Below are 23,110 nucleotides of genomic sequence, written 5' to 3'. Positions count from 1 at the left end.
CCTTTAACATACTATATGTGTGCTTCCTTTGATTTCAGACCCCGTGGACCGTTTACTTCTCATACATTGGGTTCCCTTGAATCCTCACTGCTTTGCTTCGACTTGTTCGCAGGGTTGTAATGTAATAACTTCTGTGACAAAAATAGGGAAATTCCCTTTACACTCTCTTTCCTTCATGGCAGGCGATTCAACCTGTTGCCCGAGGACACTTCGGGGTGGATGTCTGCTGCCCTTTAAGGGGTTAAAGGGGTTGAATGCGAGTGTCAGACTCTAAACGCGAAACCACCATCCTGCTTTTCATTTGTGAGACTACCGATCGGCCAAATAGCGATTTATAAATAAATTGAATTTCATTTAATTTAATATGAGAGGCGAATTTTAACGGATAGTTAAAGTTTTTGGATTCGAGAGAAAGTGGCCACAAACTCACTCCTTCAAACATCAAATGAAGCGCGATGTGTTTAAAGTGTCCCGGCCCAATAAAAAAAAATGGCTCTGATTCGGTTTTGATTCCAGTGCGTAACCACAACTGCTGGAGACCCGAACATCCTAATGATGTGGGAGCGGGTGTATTCGAGATTTCTATCACACAGAAGGTAAACCCGGTCACTCCGCAGCTCCGTCCACCTGGGTGGCGTTACAGAGGGAAGGAACATACAGTAATACTCAGAGAGTCCAATAAGGGTGCGGTAATATGATGTGCCCCCCCAACACTCCCAAAGAGCCCTGCCTCCCAGCGGACCACTGGGCCAGGCGCACCGGATTCAAAGTCTGTGTGCATGTGGGGCCCCTTAAAGAGGTGCGCCGAGCAGACGGCACAGACTTTCTCAGCTGAAGAAACAGCGAGATGAAGAGCAGCGCCAACCCGGCACCATGCGCTCCAGGCTCCCGCGGACCGCCTGCCTATTGCGACTCATTGCACTCTGCGTCCTCCTTTCGCACACTGCAGCTTATTTTGGGTCAGCTAATGTCCTTTTTACTTCTGCCCATCATATTTATTGATCGCCTTTGTTGTTATAATCCTTAGAAAAGATCATAACAACAACCTTTACTAGCTTTAACCAATTTACGCACGGCTTAGATCTGCGCACAAACTATTGAGCTGTATTGTTATCGTGTTGTTGGAAACCTCTACAGTTTTGAAAACAGTTCTGCGAATTTGTTGCAATTAACCATACTCATCACTAGTGTTAATCTGAGATGTATCTCAGCCAAATTAAGATGAGTTATTTGGTTGTTTCTGACGCGATTTTCTTGGATTTGTTGGATTATCCTCTATTTTATTCCCGTACACTGATTCCTACTGTTTACAGTATGGACATAAAGCGGGGAAACGACAATATTATCCCCTTTTTATTTAATTTATTATCGGAGAATTAACATGTTCAGTTGGCAAGACTGCAGCATAAAGAGCATAAAACAAATCAACTGGGCTATATAATTTGTCATAGTCACATCTTCCCATCGGGAAATGACTTGACTGAGTAGCCTAACAATTGGAGAATATTTCACTGTTATAGTATTTGCCTGCAGTTGATTTCAAACGTAGGGAAATATTTTGCAGTTCATCCAAAGCTTAAAATTTCTGATGCGTTTCTTTCTTTCTTCTCCAAGGCTGACAGGTCGGGAACCCTTGGTGTTTTTACCCGGTCCGTTTTCCAGTGAACCTCCGACAGGTAAGGCCCACCTGAAGCAGTGCGAGCAGATGACTCTGACCAGGCGGCAGAAGAGACTGTGTCGCAGGGAGCCTGGCCTGGCCGAGACGCTGCGGGAGTCGGTGCGCCTCAGCCTCCTGGAGTGTCGGTATCAGTTCAGGAACGAGCGCTGGAACTGCAGCCTGGATGGCCGGGGAAGCCTTCTGAAGAGAGGTAAGCCATTCTCTCAGTCTATTTTTAGCAGTTACCCAGTCTCTTTATGTCTTTTATTCTTTATGTGTCCTTATCTGTGTTTACCTGAAGTGACACAGGTGCACAGCTGCTCGATTTTTTTTTCTATCTCCATCACTCACCTAGATGACATGTCGTATGTTTCATATTTTAAAGAAAATAAATAAATTTTAAAAAAGCATCAAGTGTATCTTAGAAGGACACAGCCACATCTGCCTGAACGGACCTGACGCTGATGGCAACATCAGTTTATCTTAAAACCAAGAGATTATAAGAAGCAAATTAAAAGTGAGAGGAAAAGAAATAGAATGAGCAAACGGGCTGAGCTGTTATAAAAGTTTGGGTCAAAGACTGGGGTCAGTAATAAGACATGATTCTTGTCTAGCTCGACTTCATACCGATCATTTGTATTATTGGTTTGACTCATAAACCACATATAAATGTGTCTCACGCCGGGAGTTAGTGGTGTGTAAACTTCTAAACTTGCCTCAAGCATTTTCGAATATATACCATTCTCAAAATAATTTTTTTTTTTTTTTTAAAGTCAGAAAGAAAATGAAAAAATAAAAGATTTTAGATTATTCACTGTTTTTAGTGGTTGTTGTTGTCTTACTTTAAACTTTAAACCAAGACCCAAATTTATCAACAGGGTCCTTACTGAATCACTGATTTTACAACATAGAAATTAGCTTCAACCAGTCAAATCACAGTAAACTGTCTCAGGAGTTGGGACAAAGCCACTGTGGTGCATCTTATTTAAAGTCACAGACATTCCTTCCTTCTCCTAGCAAATGTTAGACCAAAGCATATGTGACAATGACAAGAGTTGACACTTCTAAAGGCTTTCTCTTTTACTTTGAAATGACCGTATTGCATATAGCTCAAATCCCCTGCAGGTCTGCTGTGCAAAGAAATATGCTGTAGGAACTTCCAGGCTTTATGCATATGGATATGAGTGTGTGGGAGAACATGGACAGGTCAGCATAGAGGTAATGAGGGAGTAGAAAGCCAAGAAATGTGGTGCGGTGGAGAGCGCTCAAGCCCTGTGGTTATTTTTATCACGGGAAAGCGCCCATTCCCAGAGGAAAAGGGTGGTGTGATTACCCACTTTCATCTGGGAAAATCCTTCCCAGTCAAAATAATAATTAATTGGATCAAAATATACCATGGTGACGGCTCTGGGTGAAGCAAATAACAGTGCGAAACCAAAAGGAAAGGTCAGAAGAGGAATTATGACACATGAAAACTTGCAGTATAATGCTGACGTTGTTTTAAACCATGACAACGTAGTGAGCTCTTTGTAAACATTTTGACTTAAAGGTTTATTCAGTGGCAGAAAAGACATTGTGATGATTGTAAACTATGAATTAATCCCTAAAGCTATACGCAGTTTGCACTCAGAACACGTTTGTGATGCCAATAATAGCTCTTCCATTGAAATCACAGTAAAGTCAGCTCTTCAAATGTGTACGGATGAAACTGAGTGGATGTACTATTAATATTTAAGTTGTTCTTTATTGTTTTACCTTTTTCCCAGCATTCAAGGAGACTGCCTTCCTGCTGGCAGTGTCCTCTGCGGCACTGACCCATGCGCTCGCCAAAGCGTGCAGCTCAGGCCGAATGGAGAGGTGCACATGTGACGATTCCCCCGGGATCCAGCATCGAGAAGCGTGGCAGTGGGGGGTCTGCGGTGACAACCTGAAATATAGCACCAAGTTTCTAAAGAAGTTCCTCGGCCAAAAGAGGGTCAGCAAGGACCTGAGGGCTCGGGTCGACTCCCACAACATCAACGTTGGAATTCGGGTGAGTGTGAACAAATAAACACAAAGAGCAGAGTAGAAATATTACAGCAAAGTAGCCCCCTCTCCCTTTTATGACGAAGATGCCACCCAAGCCCAAGGCATCAAAAACATCAGCCATACCTGAGCCACACTTAGCTCAATTAGTTGGGCTGCAATTTTACGTGACAATTATACCTCTGACACACTCCTGCACCGTCAGAGGACACAGAATTGTAATCCCTCACCTGCAAAACTTTTCTCAGTGCCAGCCAGACAAACGCCCCCTTATTTACTGCTGTCGTTGGCCTTGGAGGATAATACAGAGGCAGAGGGTGAGGCAGTGTAGCGGGGAGACAACACTGCTGTGGGATCGCTGGAGCCAGGTGTTCTCAGGCATGATAAAGCTTGCTGTGCGGCCCTACAGAAAATTAAAGGTCTCATGTCAGAGAGAACGATTATAACTGTGGCCTCTTTTTAATATACGAGCGAGCATTTTTTTCCCCTTACAGGATCGCTGTGCTCTTCATAAATCCGACTAATGTTCATAAACACCACTGTGGAGCTCTGAAACAGCAGGCCCCGGGGTCGTACTCCTGAAGCTCACACCTACGTTTGAGCTGGTGGAGACAAAAGGGAAAAAAAACACGACAGGAAGCACTGAGGGCATCTATCTTATCTCATCTTGATGGAGTTAAATGTTTTCCTCACTTTTCACCAATGTGGCTTAGAGGAGCCGCGTCAACAAAAACATGAAGTGGTGCCCCCCCCCCTCCAATCTCTCAGTAATGGTGCTCTGAAGCCCCTGAGGCGTTCATACCTGCAAAGGGAGGAACTGAGCAGAACTTTTCAACCCAAAAGTACCCTCTGGCTCTCTCTGTATGACCTGTCTCTGGCCCCAGCCAAGACAGGAGGCTGATTGATCTCTCATCACTGACCATCAGGCTTAGTGAACTACTAACCTACATCACGGGCACCATCACAAGCCACTGCTACATTTTTTGGCACTTCTTGCACATAAATTCTTATCAATGTTTTCCATGAGCAGGCATGTACTAAAAACAGGGTGGAGAGATTCCACTGTCTGCACTGTTTGTCACCTGTGCCTCGGGCTGTCTGTCGGAAAGAGAGACAGAAGCGAGGCAGACAGAGCTAGTTTCAACACATTGACAAAAAGAAAGAAAAAAAAAAGCAATTGCAAGAGCTGTCCAAGTGAGAAATGTGAGGTAAATGAAATATGGCATCCTGCACAGTTCCCCTCAATCCATTATGTCAAAGTTTTTGACTAAGGTGAGCTAAAGGCACACTAGTTGCAGACCACAAGCCCTAAGCCTCTACCCACCCTGCAGGAAACTGTCTCACTCTGTCCAGATAGACCGCCCAGATAAGGGGCTCAGGTAATGAATCAAACTGAAGGAACTGACATCTCTCCCTTTTTTCCACCCGTGCATTTTTTCTCCCATCTCAGGCAGTGAAGAGCGGGCTGAAAACAACCTGCAAGTGTCACGGCGTCTCCGGCTCTTGCGCCGTACGGACTTGCTGGAAGCAGCTGTCGCCTTTCCACGACACCGGGCGGCTGCTGAAGTATCGATACGACACTGCAGTGCGAGTGCTGAGCGTCACCAACACAGCCACGGGGGAGACGGAGCTCGCGGGGCCCCGTCGTCACGGCCAGAGCCTCCGCACTACTGACCTGGTCTACTTGGAAGACTCCCCCAGCTTCTGCAGGCCCTCCCGCTACTCCCCGGGTACAGGCGGCCGGTCGTGTGCCAAAGACACCAGCTGTCAGAGTCTGTGCTGTGGACGGGGTTACAACACAGCCATGCGTCTCACCAGCCTGTCCTGCCACTGCCAGGTACGCTGGTGCTGCCACGTGGAGTGTCAGACATGTGTCAGGGAGGAGGAGGTGTATACCTGCAAAACTGCATGAACAGATGATGAGATAGAAGAAATGTAGTAGGAGTAGACAAAGACGTGCAAAGAAAAGAGTCAGTGGAGAAATGTGAGAGCGACAAACAGTCCATCATTGATCTGACATATCGACATGACTGAACTATTATCTCCTATAGACATTACACTGCTCTGATCTCACAGCAGAGCTTGTCTTGGCAGATCTCCATTCTGAGTTGCATGTTATTTTGGGAGGAATATACACTTATATCATTATATAATTGATGGTTATCTGCTAATCATCACCGATTTGATATGCAAATCTTACAGTAGGTGAGCGTGTTTTCCAACTACTCTGCTTCCCTCTCACTGGATGCACTGAAATACCACTCCTCTGGGACGGAGGGACACAAGCTCTTAAAAGCAGGTACTGGACTGGACTGGATGCCAGCAGCAGTACGACGTCAAACCCTGTCTGCAGGGGAGCTCTGACACTGACTTTGTTGTATTGTAATTATCCCCTTTTATTTGACTATTTATTGTATCAGTCATTGTGTCTGTTGTACTGCTGCTTTATACTTTAACCTTCTTATAATTGAGAATTTGCCACTAAGGCTAAAACGGCCTTAAAAGGAATCTACCTGTCTGTCTCTCTGTCTGCTGTGTTCTGTTTTCTGCTGTGGAGAACTTTTTTGGGTTCTTTTCTGAGTAAAAAGCACTTAAGTTGCTGTTGCTACATGTGATACAAATTTTAAAGTTAATCACAGAAGATAGAAAAAAATGTTTAGGTCTAAATATATGTATAAATAGAACCACTGGAAGCTTTGAGGGGTGGTTAATGGCCCTGATATACATTGTAACTACATGCATTAACCGGGTTATTGTGTAAAGAAACTAAATGGATTTCAGTTGCTCTTATGGAAATGCCTATGTAAATCTGTACTTGTAGCTTAATGTGTGCTAAGCAGAACAAAGGGAAATACCCAGTGTGAGAGCGAGGGAAACACCAAACACCATCTCTGAATGCTGCTGCAAACAAGAATGAAAAACACTTAATTTGTGAACATACCAGCTCTCCTCTTTTTTTTCCTTCTATTTATAGAGGCACACACTTTGCAAGACTTTCAAGTTAAAAATTTGCCTGATTGAACCATTTGGTCTTCAAAGTCTAATTTAGCCACATCTTTGTTCTCAGTGCCTTTGAACTGGGCCAATCATGCTCCTTATTTTCCCAAATTGCTAATCAAAGAAAATCGCCATGTTTACTCCCTTACACTCACATCCAAATCAGTGTGTCCATGTGTGTAGGTCAAAAGTGCACGTTAGAGCCAGAAGGTTTATTTTCATTGGCCAGTTTATGTTTTGTGTGAGCAATTCTGAACTGTATATATGATATGAATATAACTCATGTCAGGGCTCCAGGCGTATGACAAAGTGGAATCGTAATTTTCTACCTCACTTCATCATTTGGCAAATATCAGTGAGATTTATGAGCTATACAGAGTCAGTATCTCTGTAGATACATGTCCTTTCCTTTGCATTTGTTTTAAAGATCATATTTTAGATTTTTTGTTCTTTTGAATTTGGTAATATACATATCTATATATATATCTATATATATATATATAGATATATATAGAAAGATAGATATATATATATATTTCAAAAGTAATTGTTTTTCTTTAATCTTGTTGCATTACATTCTTATTTAAAAAAAAATAAGATCAATAAACGGACATACATTTGTAAGAGCTCTGTGTGCGTCTTGTTCAGTTGCCGCAGATGGTCACCCTCAACCGTGCTCTCTCGCACACATGCACACAACACTCCACACGCAACAGGGAGGCGAGTGCCATACACCTGCCTGAAACTCTGCACCCAGCATCTATCGAGCAAAAACCACTTCCTGCTGCTACTGCCCTGCCCCCCTTTTCATCTGAAAGGGCTGTGGTCTCGCTGCATCTCCCTCAACCGCGCTGTAACAGGCGAGGAGGGGGTGGGTGGGTGGGTGGGTGGAGCGCATGCTTACAGGTGTTGTGCCTCTGGCCAGCACAACAACCACGATGACAATCATAATGACGATGATGACTCAGAGGAATGCTCTCTTACAGAGCATTTGCCCCCCCCCCACCATTAGAAAGTTACAACCGGTCGCCCCAGTACGACAACGATGAGAGCAGTTTACGTGCTATTATCCGTGAATCATAGCTTTCCACTCATTTGCAGGGCATCAGTGAAGCTACAGCATACAGAGGGCTATTGTATTTTTAGTGTGTGGTCTGGTGCTTTTGATGTTGCTCTCTAATTACTATGATTACACATTATTATTCCTTATTAGAACATCAACTTGAGACCCAAGGTTTTGCAGAGAATTATGAAATCATTTTAAAATTACCAACTTCTTCTCACAAGTTTAATTACCTTAAAAATCTCTGTTATAGATGTACAGTACGTGGTATTATTGGTGCAAATTATCTCTCAGTGTGATGAGTATCCTGCATGTCTTGGGGGCAATCCTCGGCCATTTTGTTAATGTAACTTTCAGGAAGAAAAAAGAAAAAAACTGTTTCATGACAATACTATGGGATGAGCCAAATGGCACAAATTTCATATTAAAAAAGCTGGGAAATAAGAAAGGGTATAAAGTTTTGAAAGAGAGAATCATTGTTACTGCAGAAAACACATGCTGCTTGAAACCTTTCTCCGTCAGTGCAACACAATCAAGCGTTTCGTTGCTGCAGCCCTACTTGGTCTGGTATGACCAAAAGCAAATGGTTGCGGAAATGTTAGGTTATGTTAGTAAAATTCAGCTGGATCTTGCTCTATAACTAATTTAACTAAGACTGTTTGTTGACTTTTTGACCCGTCTCCACATTGGCAACAGCGTATACTGTTAAACACAATTTACATAGTCTCATTTTAAGTGTTCCTTTCTGGATTTAGAAAATTCTCCTATTTCTAAAGTTTAATGCAACATTTAAAGCCCCTTGGACTGGCTGAAAAATGTAGTGTGACAAAATTGAAAGCAGGGCTGATTTTCTTGGCTCACAAAAAGTTGACATTTTGGAGATTTTTCCGCGGAGGTTTTGACTGGACAGCAACAATTTGTTTTTGTCCATCTAATAACGGCATTCTATTACCAGTATAAACCTTTGCATGTATCATTTTTTCCAGTATTAATTTCCCTTCTCAGACAATAAAGTTGAAAACTTCAGTTCAGCGATGCACTCCCGTGTCAAGCCTCTTTCTGATGACTGAGGTCAACAAGTTCATATGGTGAGACTACTGACTCACCATATTAACCCTCCATATTATAATACTGCGGATCAATATTTAACTTTAATCAGCATGAATGCTATGTATTAAAAAAGCCACCTTCTTCTCAGCAGAGCTGTGGGATAAAGAACAAACAGAGGAGTGTGTCGTGGGCAGTAGGGTGGACCCGGGTTGAGATATTGAAGGACATAAAGGAAAAAGATGAGGATGGAGGGATGAGAAGGGATAGTTTGTGGCCCCAGGAGGCCTATCCCCTGCTGCTGCTGTTGTTGTTTTATAATGAACTCCTAAAGCCTTCATTTCCCTCACTACCCTGAGTGGAGGGGGTGCAGCGATGGGGTCTGCTGAGTCCACAGCCGGATTCGCACGCACAAGCCCCGAGGGTGGCTGCTTTGAGCAGAGTGGGGGGTTGGACGGAGCAGGGGTGCGACATGCAAGCTCCTGTGTCTGTGTATGTGTTTGAAACAGTCCCGACAGGAGACAGGTGAGGGCCGAGAGGTTTTTTTGCATATGCGTGCGTGCATACTTGCTGTGTGCACACCTGTGGTCACTTCACTGGGAGTGATATGTGAGTGTGTTTGTAGTGAGGTTTTCCCGTGCGGGTGGGGGCCACAGTTGGCCTGCTGTATGCTGGAGCTTCTCTGTGTCACCCTGGGACACTGAAGGACTCTGATAATGTAGGGTGATGCTGGCGGTAACTCTATCTCTTGTGTCTGCACTGGTCTGGTTCAGGTAAAGGTTACTATGCCGGGCTGGGCTGCAGCATTACACTGTGCCCTGACAGATGAAGATGAATTGAAAGACTGAGGCCGGGGCAATTTTTTCAGATATGTATTATATGTGCGTTGCTTAGCAAAAAGATATTACCCATAGAAACTTACATAGCTTTCAGGTTTATACATCACTCATTCGTGTAAGAACAGTAGATGTTAACTGAAGCGTGGAAGGCTTGGTAGATACTTTGTTCAAGGACACAAAGCGCAGTCACGTCCTGTAATCAGAACCTCCGAGCCCCAAGTCAAACGTCTAAACCCCGCAAGGCGTTCGCCTCTGAAGAGAAGGTACTCGGATTGCGTCAGTGCTGGGCCTAATCCCCACGCCCCGACATCGCACGGAGAGAAAATTAAATGATGAAGAGAATGTTAGAGAGATGGATTTAGTGCAGAAAAAGAGGGAGAAGAGAAAGAGAGACAGAGTTGTAAATACGGCATGGGGTAGGAATTTGGAATGTGAAATGACTAATGCAGTTGCTCAACCCACAACAAGAACATGCACTGCCTAGAGCTATGACAAGGCTGAGTGCATACCTCTATGGGGGGGCCCTAGTTCAGAGGCTGGGCCGGACTGGGATGGTGGCTGAGCTCCTCGCAGTGGGTGACGAGACGCAGCGGTGTAGAGACAGTGTATACAAGTGTGATGGTCAATTGAGCAGGCAGCAGGGTTGAAATGATGGATTTTCACCTGAGGTCGGAGGAACTAACTGTACTACACCATGAATACTCAGAGGAATAAGATAAAATGCAAAAATGAATAAAGCAGACAAAAAAGAAGGATTAAAATCATCCCTCTAAGAGTTGAGTAAGCCAACTGCCTTCGTGATAAACAACCTTTTACTGTATATGTGTTCTCTGTTTCCAGATGCATTGTGGCATCTACCAGAGTTTAGCCTCTAAGTCCTGGATAACAGGGGATGTGAGGGTTCCTCCGTGATGCACAGAGTCTTCCTCCTCACTGTCCGTACCGGAGCTTGAATGATTAGTTGATTAATCTGCAGCTATTTTGATAATCAATTGATGGTGCACAAAAAATATTTGTATATTTACATTCAATATTTATAAATATAAATATTTGCTGGTTTTTCTTTCTCCTCTGTGATATTCAACAAAATATCTTTGGGATTTGGCCTGTCGGCTCGGACAAAACAAGCAGTTTGAATATGTCAGCTCGGGCGTCTGGCACTGTAATTGTGATGGTCATTTATAGCCATGCTAGTGGCTTGGCTCTAGGGATGGCAATGTTAGTCTGTCTGTTGTTGCGGATTGAAATATATCTCAACAATTATTGGATGGATTGCTATGAAATTCTATACAGACATTCATAGTTCCCAGAGGATGAATCGTAATGACTTTGGTGATCACCAAAGTCATTAGACCTGACGATCTAGCGCCATCATCAGGTCAAAATTAAAATTTGTCCAGCTGAGCTTTAAGCAAATACCTGCAAAAACGAATGATATTCCCATCATTATCAGCTGCCCTTTGTGTTTACCGCTAATTAGTAAATGTTTGAAGTCTAACACATTAAATATCACACCGGTTTAACAACAGCATGTTAGCATTTGGCTCGAGGCACTAATGTGGCTAAGCACAGCCACACAGAGCAGCTACCGTGGCCGTGGACTAGCGATCTGTGCTAGCTTGCTTTGTTCGACAATAGCGTATAAAATTAATGTATTTGAAAGACGTATCCAAGTAACACACTTGCCAAGCGAAATCAAGAGAAAAACAAAATGGTTTGAAATTTGATTTCATGCTGCAAAGATGCCTTGCAAATGTTTACTGGAATCCCCGCTTGATCAGTCCAACAAACACCTCCCCCCCAAAAAAATCCCCACCCACGCCCTTCAAATGGGAAACACTTTGTGGAGGCTGTTCCCATGCTGCTCCACAGAAACACCTGCAGCGCTAACAGCAGGGTTTACATTGCAGCTGCTGTGATAGGACGTGATAAGACCTCGTGCACCTTCAGGACCGATTCCCCCTGCTCAATGTATGGCACTCCTCTGCTTTTCTCTCACAAAAACACACAGCCACCGACACACACTGACCTCCATTACAACCGAAACAAAACTTTCCCAGGTCAGCAACGTCCAAGAGAGAAAAACACAGATAAAGGGCAGAGCTATGTGTTCTCTCCATCAGCAACATTTCTGAAAACAAGTCTGGAATCTAATCTATGATTATTTTTAATTTCTACAGCTGCACAATTATGCCGTCTGTGGGATTTATTTCCAGTGCTCGCACTTATTAAATCATCACTGTCATTAAAGGATTCAAATACACAATAACGTGCCATCCAATTCCATTATCTTTCGAGCTCTGCAAATCACACACCCTGGCTAACTGTCACATACACTATGACTTAATCACGACTTTGGTTGAGAGTGGGTGCATGACTGTGGGTAGGAAGCTGTCATGCAGGGGAAACCCGGTGTAGCACTCCGTGCCATGTTGCTGTTTGTGTTTCCATCCCGGCTAAGCCGTCATCCAACCACAGCGGTGGCCCAGCATCTCTCATCCTCAGAGGTCTGCGTGTCACAGGTGGTATGGCCAGAGGGCTGTGTGTGTCTGAGCGAGGCTCTTTGAGGTCAGAGGAAATAAAGCTGGCAGGAAGAGCGAGGGAGTGTAGCAATAAGGTTGATCACTTTCTCTCATTGGGAAAGACACACCTTTTCCCCTCCAGACAGAAGCAAATAAGGTCAAAGCACCCCTTCGAGGGGCTACACAAGAACAAGACACCCAAATTGAGTGTGATCGTTATTGCATCTCTTTGTATTGATTTTGTGTGTCTTTGTGGTGATTTTGCATTTTATGGTTGTTTTGCGTCACTTTGTTGTCTCTTTGTGGTTGTTTTGCATTTGTGGCAACTTCTTTAGATAATTTTTTAGGCATATTTGCCTTTATTAGACATTCTGGAGAGAGAAAGGAAAAACAAGGGCGGAGAGAATGACATGTAACAGCCGGGAATTGACTGTGGACACTGCAGTTTTGTGGAATGCACCTTAACAATTAGGCCACCGGACATCTACCATTTTGTGGTCACTCTGCGTCACTTCGTGATTGTTTTGCATCATTCTGTGATTATTTTGAGTCTCTTTGTGGTCCCACGTTTCCCACCAGAACCCACTGAGACACAGGGAGCTTATGAGTTTCTCCTGTCATCGCTGACAGGCCCTCATTTGCTTTCATTCAGCGTCTCATCATGGCTTCAAAGACGAGTTGATCATCTCCCTCAGGGGGAGTGAGAACATCAGTGTGCCTTCAAAAAAATGACTGGTATCCAAAAATTGTTGACCCAAGGCAGTTTTGCTCCTCATAATTGGCTTCTTCAATCTGTCTGTCTTGGGCAATCATTGGAAAGTTATGATGTATTATATTGCCTGGAAAACATCATTAAGTATGTTGTGTAAAAGTGATTCAATAACATATCATTTTCCTTTGATGAACAAAACAGTGTTATTGACGGGGTAATCACAGTTGACACCGGGTGCCCTCTTCACCTACCGAACAGTAACTCCGTTGCCATTTTGTCTAACCAGTAGACGGAGGTTGATCCAGTCCTAGATTTTGTTTGGTTCCAGCTGGAGAACCCAAAGCAGCAAAGCCTGGCATCAGGAAATAACCGTCTTTGATGATCCCAGTGAGGCGGCCACGCGAGCGCACACACACGCACACACACGCACACACACGCACACACACACACACACACACACACACACACACACACACACACACACACACACACACACACACACACACACACACACACACACACACACACACACACACACACACACACACACACACACACACACAGAGACAGACACGCACACATTTCCATAAATCTCATTCGGACAAACATCCCGGCAGTACAGCGCACTATATTTGTTAAACTTTTAGTGTTAGAAAACACCTAGAAATTTCTACATCTGTATCCAGGTCTGCATTAAAATACACATAAGCTAGACAATTATAGGATGTACATGTATCACTATATGTTTCTTTTTTCATTCAAATAAGAGAAGTGGTGGAAAGTAACTGAGGGCATTTACTTAAGTATTGTACATAAGTACAGTTTTGAGGTACTTTACTTGAGTAATTCAATTTCATGATACTATATACTTCAACTCCACTACACCCGAGAAGGAAGTTCGTACTCCACTACATTTTTTTGAGAACTTTGGTTACTTTTCAGATCAAGATTTTATATGTAAAAATGTTTTCATTTTATGAAATATACATTGTTATAGACTAAACTAACAAACACCATATAAAGTTGTAAAAGTTAGTTCTCCCGTGACATTAAAATATTGCTTACACATAAATGAAACAGGCATATATGATAATGACAACACTCTGAATGGGACTGTTTTGCTAATGAATATTTTTGATCTTTTGATACTTAAGTACATTTTGCTGATACTTCTGTAGTTTTACTGAATTAAGATTTTAATTGCAGGACTTTTATCTCTAATGGAGTATTTTTACATTGAGGTTAACTATAAGTAAAAGATCTCAATACTTTTTTTTTTTTTTACTTTTTTTGTTTATACTTCTTACAATCCTGGATCTGTACCAAAAACTAATATCCATCCATATAACAAATCTGTAACAAACTTTTTGAGATACACTGATAAAGTCAGTCACGCAAACAAACAAATGGTTCCTGAGACGTCTTCCTCAGCAGATTAACAACTGGAATGAACAGTAACTATGGGCTATAAACACGTATTAGGGTACAACAGTGACATCAAACTAGGTGTAACCACATGTGATCTCTCGGTCAGCCAGCCTGGCGTGATTGCGCTCCACACCTGGAGTCTGGGTTCCAGTTTGTGCCCGTGGTGCTCAGGTGTGGAGGAAGACCAGTAAGCTCATCTCATCCTTTCCCGAGGGCTGAAAGATAAAGGACAGACAGACAGAGAGAACCCCACGACCTTGAGAGAGCTAGACGCGCCTCGTGTACTGCTGAGAAATGGTTTGACGGGGGCCTTATTTCTCCTGTTGTCTACTTCTTCTCTGTTCTGGGCAACAGTTTAAAGCCCTGCACATCCAACCACTGCCCTGGGGATGTGTTATGACAACCAAAAATGGTGAACAGCCAGAGCAAGAAGTGGCATGAACAGATCTCAAGGTTTCTGACATGTGGGGGAGGGTGAAAAAGACCTCTGTTTGAGAAGTGTCTAGCCTGAAGATACAACCATCAACTCAAGTACCATCAGGCAGCCATGGAAAACTGTCTGGGCTGACTTCTGATTGCTGTGCCGGGTGAGGTAAACAAATACAGCTATGACCGGCAATTGGGAGCTTGTAACAGCTCACTGCACTAATTAGGTTAAAGGATGCTTGAATTTGCGCCGCTTGCATCTGGTTTTCATCGATTCTTCCCTCCCAAGTTAGTGATGGAGGGTTGGTGAGAGGTGATTGAGATGCGGTTTTGTTGAGGTGCCAGGCAGCGCCCCAGGATGATTTTCCTCCCACTAAATCACCAAGGAACCTTTGTGAAATTTCCACAGCTCGTTCCGGGAAATCCTACCTTGCCATTTTCACACAGTACTCCATGACGGAGTCATTGTTCGACAGGCAACTTCACAAACAACCTGTCTCCTTCCTCAAACATCCTCTCCACAGGGATCTGTGGCTTGCAATCTCACCTCACTATGAAAAGTTCGATATCATTAGTTTTGGTGTCTCTGACCGCGGGCAAGAAGGAAGCCTCTGGACGGACAGACGGGAATATTCTGACACCTATCTGTGGAAAAAGAGGATCGGCTAATTAGACCGAGTCAGGGTGAGCTGACAAAAGCTACCCCCAGGACATGTTTCACGGAGTCTTTCCTGTCAAATGTCTACATGTCAACAGATTATGCTATAGGCTCTCAGAGCTTGTTTTAGTAGGGGAAAGGATCTCTGCTGTTGCACCTGTCTGCTATTACGTTGAAGAGAATATCAAATATAATGGAAAATGTAGCCTAAAGCCGAGATTTAAATTTGTGAAGTTTAGTATCAGTTGAATAAACTGAAGGAAATGTTGACTTGTCCATTATGGGCATGGTCAGATCGACCTTCTAGGGGGCACTGGGGCTAACATTTGTTGTCGGGCCTCGATCGATCTCCACTGTACTTGGCAGTTTCATTATTTCCCCAGGCATCCAGAAACCAACCAGCTGAAATGACAGTTTGATTCTTAGTTGAATAATTAATTCGTCAAGTGACTGAAAATTAAATGGCAACATCCTTGATAATTTGTTAATTGTTTAAGTCATTTTTAAGCAAAAATGCCAAAAATTCACTGGTTCCAGCTCCTCAAATGTGAATATTTGCTAGTTTTCTACGACGGTAAATGCAACATTTTTGGGTTTTTGACTTTTGCTCAGATGTAAAAAAAAAATGTGTTGTGTTAACTTGGGCTTGAGAGATTAATGATGGCATTTTTTGCTATTCTCTGACATTTTCTTGACATAAAAAAAAGATCGATTATTAAAGAAAATAAAAATGATAATGAAAATAATTACTGGTTGTAGCCTTACACGTCTCCTATGATGGAATAATATGACCTTACCCCAGTTTCTCTGTGTTAATTAAAGCAGTTTGCTAAAACAAACTTCACACTTGAGCTCAATATAAACTGAAACAATGACGGTCTTAAAACTATATTTTGACAAAGGTTCCTTCTAAAAGACCAAGGCCAAAAGATGGACGATGGAGGACATGAAGTAGATGAACAAAATTATGTAGAAATTAGAATAAAAAAAAAAAAAAAAAGCTGGGGGGGTTTTGTGGCCCCTAGGGGTCTGGAAATCCAGCCTTGATTGTGGGATGTTGTCTAGCCACCGTACAGGATTCAGTGTTCGCATGACATTCAGTGCAAACATTTGGTGTCCTATCACAGCGTTTAGGATTTAAAACGAAGAATTAAATAAACAAAAACATTTCTATTAGGGTTTCTTATCTGTTTGCCTGCTACTGAGCCATAGTGACACTAGGTGGTGTTTCCTCGGCATTTTCTGTAAGCCAAAGATCTTTCATTGACGAAATATGTAACAATATATGATAATTAATCAAAAGTGGGTTCTAACTACGGTATGAATGATAGTTAATAAACTTTAAAACTCTATTTACCTCACTCACGAAAGTATCAGAGAAATAGCCGTAAGCCAGGTACAGACGCTGAGGTACAGACCGGGTGCTCAAATGCAATGGCGTTTTCAGTGTCCGAAAATCCAGGCGGAGTGAGCGCTCTTCGCTCTCTCGGGTGACGCAGCGGAACTTCCGCTTTCCCCTTTTTCCGTACACAAACGCTCGGCTGATGACGTGTACGCTCCGCTACCGTTAGCTAGCCCGCTAGCTTAGCCACCTGTCGGAATAAAGGTGTTACAAATAAACGATTAAAAAAAAAAAAAACAACACACACACAAGGGAAGCAAAGCGTTCCGTTAGATCAGGGAAAATGGAGACGCTTTACCATCAGACAAACAAGTGAGTGAGTCTGTCTCGCGGGAGAACTGTCTTGGAGACGTGTAGCAGCTAGCTAAGGAGTTTAGCTAATACATCTAATTCATTTAACTGTAGTTTAACTATTATTATTGGTCATTTAAGTGTTCCCACCGTTGGGGATTGACGATCGTAGCCGTCCAAAAATTCACTGAACAGTCGAGTTATATGTTTGGTTTCCTGTGTCGGCTCCCCTTCGCTGATTTAACGTTATGTTTGTTCTAAAAATCAGGCAAATCCAGGAGGTTCAGTCTCTGATGGGAAACCTGGAGAAGACAGACCGTCAGTCGGTTCACTGTGAGTAGTCAGAGCTGCTGATACTCCTGCTGCTCGAACCTGCTTCTCCTAAAACAAAACCCGATAACAGCAGTCCAGCCCTGGATCCCCAGCCGGGCAAGAGTCCCAGGTTCACTCCGCGTCATTTGGGTCTATAGAATTTGATTAATCACACATTTGTTAGAAACCTAAACCGCTGAAGTACAGTATCTGCAATGACTTGTCCTCCACGTTGCAGTTCCAGGCCTGTAGAGGGACTCGAAATGTGTCGAAACCTAGTCTGAAGACTTTCACTGTTTTACTTTAAATTTGTCCTCATTTGGTGTAAAGTTGTGTTTTATCAAGTTGCTTCACATTTTTTCCCCCTTTGTGTCAAGCAATTAACACAAAGGAAATCTCGGGTAAAGTAGTATTATTCCATCACAGGAGAACTTAAAGGCTGCAACCAACAGGTATCATATCATTATCAGTGTGTCTGACAGTTTTTTTCTTTAATTATTGAACAATTGTTCAGTGTGTTAAATAGAATATAATGAAATGACACCTATCCTTATTCCTGGAATATGTATTCAAACTGTTTGTTTTGTTTGCCCGACACAAAAACAAAAAGATGTTGAGATATACTGTCATCAAAAACTAAGAAACTAGAAAATATTCACATTTGAGAAGCTGGTACCAGTGATTTAAAAAAAAAAAAAAAATCAATTCTAATTTCTATCAACACACCAAGCGATCATTTCAGCTCTAGAGTATCAGTTGGCTTCTTCTGAGGGCCCCTCAGGAGGTTCATCCCAATGACTGTAATATTGGTACTTTATTCCAGAAAGACTCGGTCTCTTTTACATGCGTAATAATCTCATATCCATTCTTAACTGGAAGAACATCTGGAATTTACAGATGTAAATTCTAAATTTGATGTACATCTAAACTTGAAGATGTCACCTTGGTCTGTGGGAAATTATAACATATAACATATATCACAACGTAGCTTCTTTTTATAGACAAAGATATTGATTAATCAAAAAAATATAATATTATATTATATTTAATATATATTATAATATTATCCAGATTCATGGATAATACTCACATACTCACCCTGGATTTTCCCTTTCTTTTGAACGTGTGCATTGTTTGGTTTTACAAATAATTATTTTGTTAAAGCTGATGAGTTGTTTTTTTTTTTGCATTAATTAGATTTTATTGTTGGCAAAAACACACATCCATAGATGTGAAATTCCCCAATCACAGACCATCTTTCTTAGTATCTGAAATAGATTGCAAGCAGCGCATCCAAACGATGCAGTGCTCTAAAAACAAGAAAGCTTACAAAATGCTAAACGTATGAACTTTATTTAACATTTTTATGTCCTATTCTTGTCTGCTGTGATGTCGTTGTGATGTAGCCTTGTTTGTTGTTGCTGTTACTTGTTCAATAAAAGATAATTTATGTGAGGGTCACATCCAGCTCTCCCAGCTCTCCCTCTCCCTGCTCTGTGTATGAGTCTTGTTAGATCACTGTTGATGGCACCACTTCCCAGACCATTCTCCTTTGAATGGTCTCTTAATTTCTACTCAGTACTCGGTCTTTGTTATGGCTGCCTTTTACCCTCTCTGACATAATGACTGTAGGGGGGGCTGGTGTTTCCCTGGTTGATTGCTTGCTGTGGTTGATGCCCGCCTGGTCAGTTCTGGGCCAGGCTGGTGCCAGGACAGGAAGCAGTAGGGTGGGTACAGTGACAAAAGCCGGGAGGGCTTCTTCTAGATAATGGTGGGAGCCAGGCAGTAGACACCCCCCCCCCCTTTCTCCTTCCCAAATTATGACATCAACTTGTATTTTAACGCCAGGGGGATGTAGCATGCTAACCTCATAGAGTTACTAATGAAAGATGAAAGAGCCGGTATATATCTTAATATGGCCAGGTGTGCAGGTACCCAAAGTCTCAAATTAGGTTGGAAAAGCAGTGGATCCAGATTTCAAACAAAACGTATGATTTTCCTCCAACAAGAGTCGGTTTTTGCCAAATCGTTTGGACGCAGAAGGGAAGTGTAAGAAAATCTGACATAGAGCTGCAACTGTTAGTTGGTTAATCGATCAGTCAGTCGCCAAAAAAAATAATCTACAACTTTTTTGATTGATTAATCATTTTTAGTAATGTTTTTCAAGCAAAAATGCCAGACATTTGCTGGTCACAACCTCTCAAATGTGAGTATTTGCTGTTTTTTGGTGATTTCTATATCAGTAAACTGATTATCTGTGGGTTTTGGACTGTTGGTTGGATAAATAATTATAACCATTAGCTGCAGCCCTAATGTGATTTAGTGTGTTCCTTCCTATAATTATATCAAATTAATTGTCATTTTCTTTATCCTTCTTTATTTTTTCTCTTTCTTTTTCTCAACGTACAAGTGTTGGAGAATGACCTGCAGGCTAGAATCGACCAGATCTTTAACCATTTAGAACGCCTTGAGATTCTGGCCAGCAAGGAGCCACCAAACCGCCGTCAGAACGCCAAATTGTGAGTTTGGAGTGAGTCAATTGATGGTGACCCTAAAGCCCCAGAGCTGGCAGGGCGAGCCATATCTCATAAAGGCACGGGGAGGGATGTAGAAGATGAGACAGGCAGCCTTGTCCTGCCCTGTGGCGACGTGGCTCTATGAAAACATTTCCTCAGAAACCCCGTCATCACCAGCATTCCTGCTGCTTTGGGCAAAGATTCATTTCTAGGCTGGGTAAACAGGCCTTAGGGGACACGGTACACCCCATCCCACAGCACTCCTCTGATCTTAGTAGAGCTCTAGTGGGGCCTGAGTGAAGCTCAGGAGAGGGGGAGACTGCGAGAGACTCTTCATTCCAGCTGCATGAGATGTGAGGGAAAAGAAATGTTCTCATCGACCACAGCAATTATGAACAGTAAGAATTAAGATGTGGTGCAATGAGCAATGTCACAAAATACATCAAGCAGGTGCGTGAGTGTCACGGTTCCCTGCCGGGTTCACCAGTTCACCAGACTTTTGAAGACCTTTCTAATACCACACAGAACGCAATTTAACATCCTTTTCACAGTCATACCGGTCAAAGAACGATGGAAAACCAGTCGGGACAATAAGGCCTAGAATTATTTATTAAGTGCGCAAATTTATTGACATGTATATCACACTTTTGTCAGTTCTTTACAGCTGTATATAACAATAATTCGTAGTAGTCATTAACAAATTGATATGACCTTGACCCCGATAAGCGGCAGAAAATTGATGGATGAATTAACCAATAAAAAAATGTAGGTCCATTTAAGTTGTTGCTAAAATTGACACCTGCCCATCATGAGACAATGAGCTTCCTATCTACTGTAGCTAAGGATTAAGCAAGCCAGCAGTCAGCATGAAAAAACAGTTTTTCTTTTTTTTTTTTTTTGTGTGTAACATCTCCTGACACCCCACAATCGGATGGAATAAGATGTCATTACTGATGTTACTGCCTAAGACTTTTGTAAATGAAATTTTAAAGTTTTAAATACCTTTTCAGGCCTCTTTCTTTTTTTTTTTTTATGAAGGAACTGAATTCATTGCTTTGTAAGACTTCAGCACCTGCAGATACGCTGGTTTGAAGTGTAATAGAGAATGTTTTGCGTAATTTTAGAGAAAGCTTTTGTCCGCGTTATATAAAAAAGTTCAATCAACACAGTTTAACTGTAGTCTTTGCTTTCCCTCAGGCGAGTGGACCAGCTGAAATATGATGTTCAGCACCTCCGGACCGCTCTACAAAATTTCCAGCACCGACGCTACGCCAGAGAGGCCCAGGAGAGAGAGAGGGAGGAGCTCATGAGCCGTACCTTCACGACCAACGTAAGTCAAATGAATCGTACGTCCGCATCGCGGTGTAACATACAGTATGGATGTCTCAGTGTCAAGCTGATGTGGAATTAAAAAGTCATTGTTCTTGTTCAAAAGGACGCAGATACCTCCATCCCCATAGATGAGACACTACAGTTTAATTCCAATTTGCACAACGCACACAGAGGCATGGATGACCTCCTGGGCAGCGGCAGCAGCATCCTTAACGGTCTCAGAGACCAAAGATCCACATTGAAGGTGTGTGTGTACGATTTTTACACAGACTCCATAAAGAAAGACTCTCTATCTGTAGCGGAGCAGATGTGTTCTAATTGTTGTTTTCTGAAGGAAAGAAGCAGTATAGGCATGTTCCCCTGACAGACACAGGTCCAAAGCTATATTCCCTGACCCAGTTTCTGGTTGTCACATTGATCCCAATAGTTTCATTGTTAGTGTGCTCAGCTCGAGGGTGAGTCCTCGTTTCCAGGGAGGGGATGGTCTTCCTGGTTTTGCTTCAGGCCTCCTCTTATCAGGGTGTGTCTGTTGATCAGCACTCATGGCCTGGGTGTCTAGCCATGAGAAACTTCTGATGGAGCACCATGTCAGGGAGGGTGTTGGCACTCAACCTCTCCCAAAATCAGATGAATTAGCGAAGATAATTACAATGTCGTCATGTATTGCCCCCATTTTCCAAAACATTGTGCGTTTTTTTAATGGCTGTTTATATCCTAATCTAACGCGTGATCATTACTGTTTGGGCTCTGCACAGGGGACCCATAAGAAGATGCTGGATGTGGCCAACATGCTGGGGCTGTCAAACACGGTGATGAGACTGATAGAAAGACGAGCCACCCAGGATAAGTTCATCATGATTGGAGGCATGCTGTTGACCTGCGTCTTCATGTTCCTGGTAATCAGATACCTGGGCTGACCGCCATCCATTGATCAGTCTCGGACATTTCTGCAGCACATTGTCCCTCTTGATATGGAAAGTGGCAGAGCTGACTTTTTAAGATTAGATCAGACTAAAGTAATTTTTATAAATTGTGCCATTACAGTTTGTTTTCCACCAATTTAATATTATGGGAACCTGCAAAATGGTGAGTTTGAAGAAGACCTTAATTACAGACAGTATTTTATTCCACTTGAATCTCCAAAAGGGCATTGGACTTTCTGCTGCTTTACACAGATTACTGCCACACATGCATAATCTTTTTTTTTTTTTTTAAATCAAAACCACTCTGTAACTACAAATCACTCTTATTACTGTACCAAGATGGCTCTTTAAAAATACTTCAACCAGATATTTATACTCAACTTGCTTTTGCCTCTAGCGAAACGCAATTTTTTTTTTTGTTCCTTAATCTGTCACTAATATTGTCAAGTGTCATTCTGCCTCGTTAAGCATGGTTCAATAGAGAAATTGAAATATTAGTGTAGAAATACTCATAATGCTCCATGTTTCTTTACAGTACAACTCAAAAATATTTCCTGGAGACTCTTTTTTTATGTGTTACGATGTACAGTATACTCAGTTTCTTACTCGTTAATGCAGTCTAATACAACAGCTCTGCGATAAATCCCACCTTCTTGATGGTTATAATGTTAAGTTGTCGTTTAAATAGTTTTTTGGTTCAACTTTATCATCAGTAGTTTTGTGATGCTGTTGAACTGTATTGCCTTACGCAGAGAGGTGTTTGTGTTATTTAGCCTGCCCTCATTGATATAAAATAATAAAGACAGCCCTCTGTCTAACACAATACAGTTCAGCAGCACCACAAATTGCCGCCTCCAGTGATCACACAGTTGAATCAACAACTCCCTAAAACAGTTTCAACAAAAACTGAACATTACAGCCTCCATGAAGGTAGCATGACGTTGTATGAGATTGTATTGA

At 42.4% G+C, this 23,110-nt stretch overlaps 2 protein-coding genes across 2 annotated transcripts; both read left to right on the top strand.

The window, feature by feature from the left end:
* The first annotated feature begins 789 nt into the window (after positions 1–789).
* On the top strand, positions 790–7,135 carry wnt9b (wingless-type MMTV integration site family, member 9B). The gene is made up of 4 exons (XM_040154360.1): positions 790–959; positions 1,615–1,868; positions 3,424–3,689; positions 5,133–7,135. Exons 1-4 carry the CDS (start codon positions 874–876, stop codon positions 5,592–5,594), a joined length of 1,068 nt encoding a protein of 355 aa, XP_040010294.1. The 5' UTR covers positions 790–873; the 3' UTR covers positions 5,595–7,135.
* A 9,729-nt stretch (positions 7,136–16,864) lies between these two features.
* Positions 16,865–22,965, top strand: gosr2 (golgi SNAP receptor complex member 2). Its single transcript, XM_040124226.1, has 6 exons — positions 16,865–17,088; positions 17,336–17,400; positions 19,790–19,898; positions 21,093–21,225; positions 21,331–21,471; positions 21,983–22,965. Exons 1-6 carry the CDS (start codon positions 17,060–17,062, stop codon positions 22,142–22,144), a joined length of 639 nt encoding a protein of 212 aa, XP_039980160.1. The 5' UTR covers positions 16,865–17,059; the 3' UTR covers positions 22,145–22,965.
* The last annotated feature ends 145 nt before the right edge of the window (positions 22,966–23,110 follow it).

The sequence above is a fragment of the Xiphias gladius genome, chromosome 3 (genome assembly GCF_016859285.1).
Source record: "Xiphias gladius isolate SHS-SW01 ecotype Sanya breed wild chromosome 3, ASM1685928v1, whole genome shotgun sequence".
In the NCBI taxonomy this organism is placed as follows: domain Eukaryota; kingdom Metazoa; phylum Chordata; class Actinopteri; order Istiophoriformes; family Xiphiidae; genus Xiphias; species Xiphias gladius.
The sequence above is the reverse complement of the archived record's forward strand: the minus strand, read 5'-3'. Positions and strand labels throughout refer to the sequence as shown.

What these genes read in the sequence shown, in the direction of transcription:
- wnt9b (XM_040154360.1), top strand. Translation starts at nt 874, where the DNA reads ATGCGCTCCAGGCTCCCGCGGACCGCCTGCCTATTGCGACTCATTGCA. An exon ending in CACACTGCAGCTTATTTTGG is followed by an intron (nt 960 to 1,614) that starts GTCAGCTAATGT and finishes TTCTTCTCCAAG; the next exon opens with GCTGACAGGTCGGGAACCCT. An exon ending in GGGAAGCCTTCTGAAGAGAG is followed by an intron (nt 1,869 to 3,423) that starts GTAAGCCATTCT and finishes CCTTTTTCCCAG; the next exon opens with CATTCAAGGAGACTGCCTTC.
- gosr2 (XM_040124226.1), top strand. Translation starts at nt 17,060, where the DNA reads ATGGAGACGCTTTACCATCAGACAAACAA. An exon ending in CTTTACCATCAGACAAACAA is followed by an intron (nt 17,089 to 17,335) that starts GTGAGTGAGTCT and finishes TCTAAAAATCAG; the next exon opens with GCAAATCCAGGAGGTTCAGT. An exon ending in ACCAAAGATCCACATTGAAG is followed by an intron (nt 21,472 to 21,982) that starts GTGTGTGTGTAC and finishes GGCTCTGCACAG; the next exon opens with GGGACCCATAAGAAGATGCT.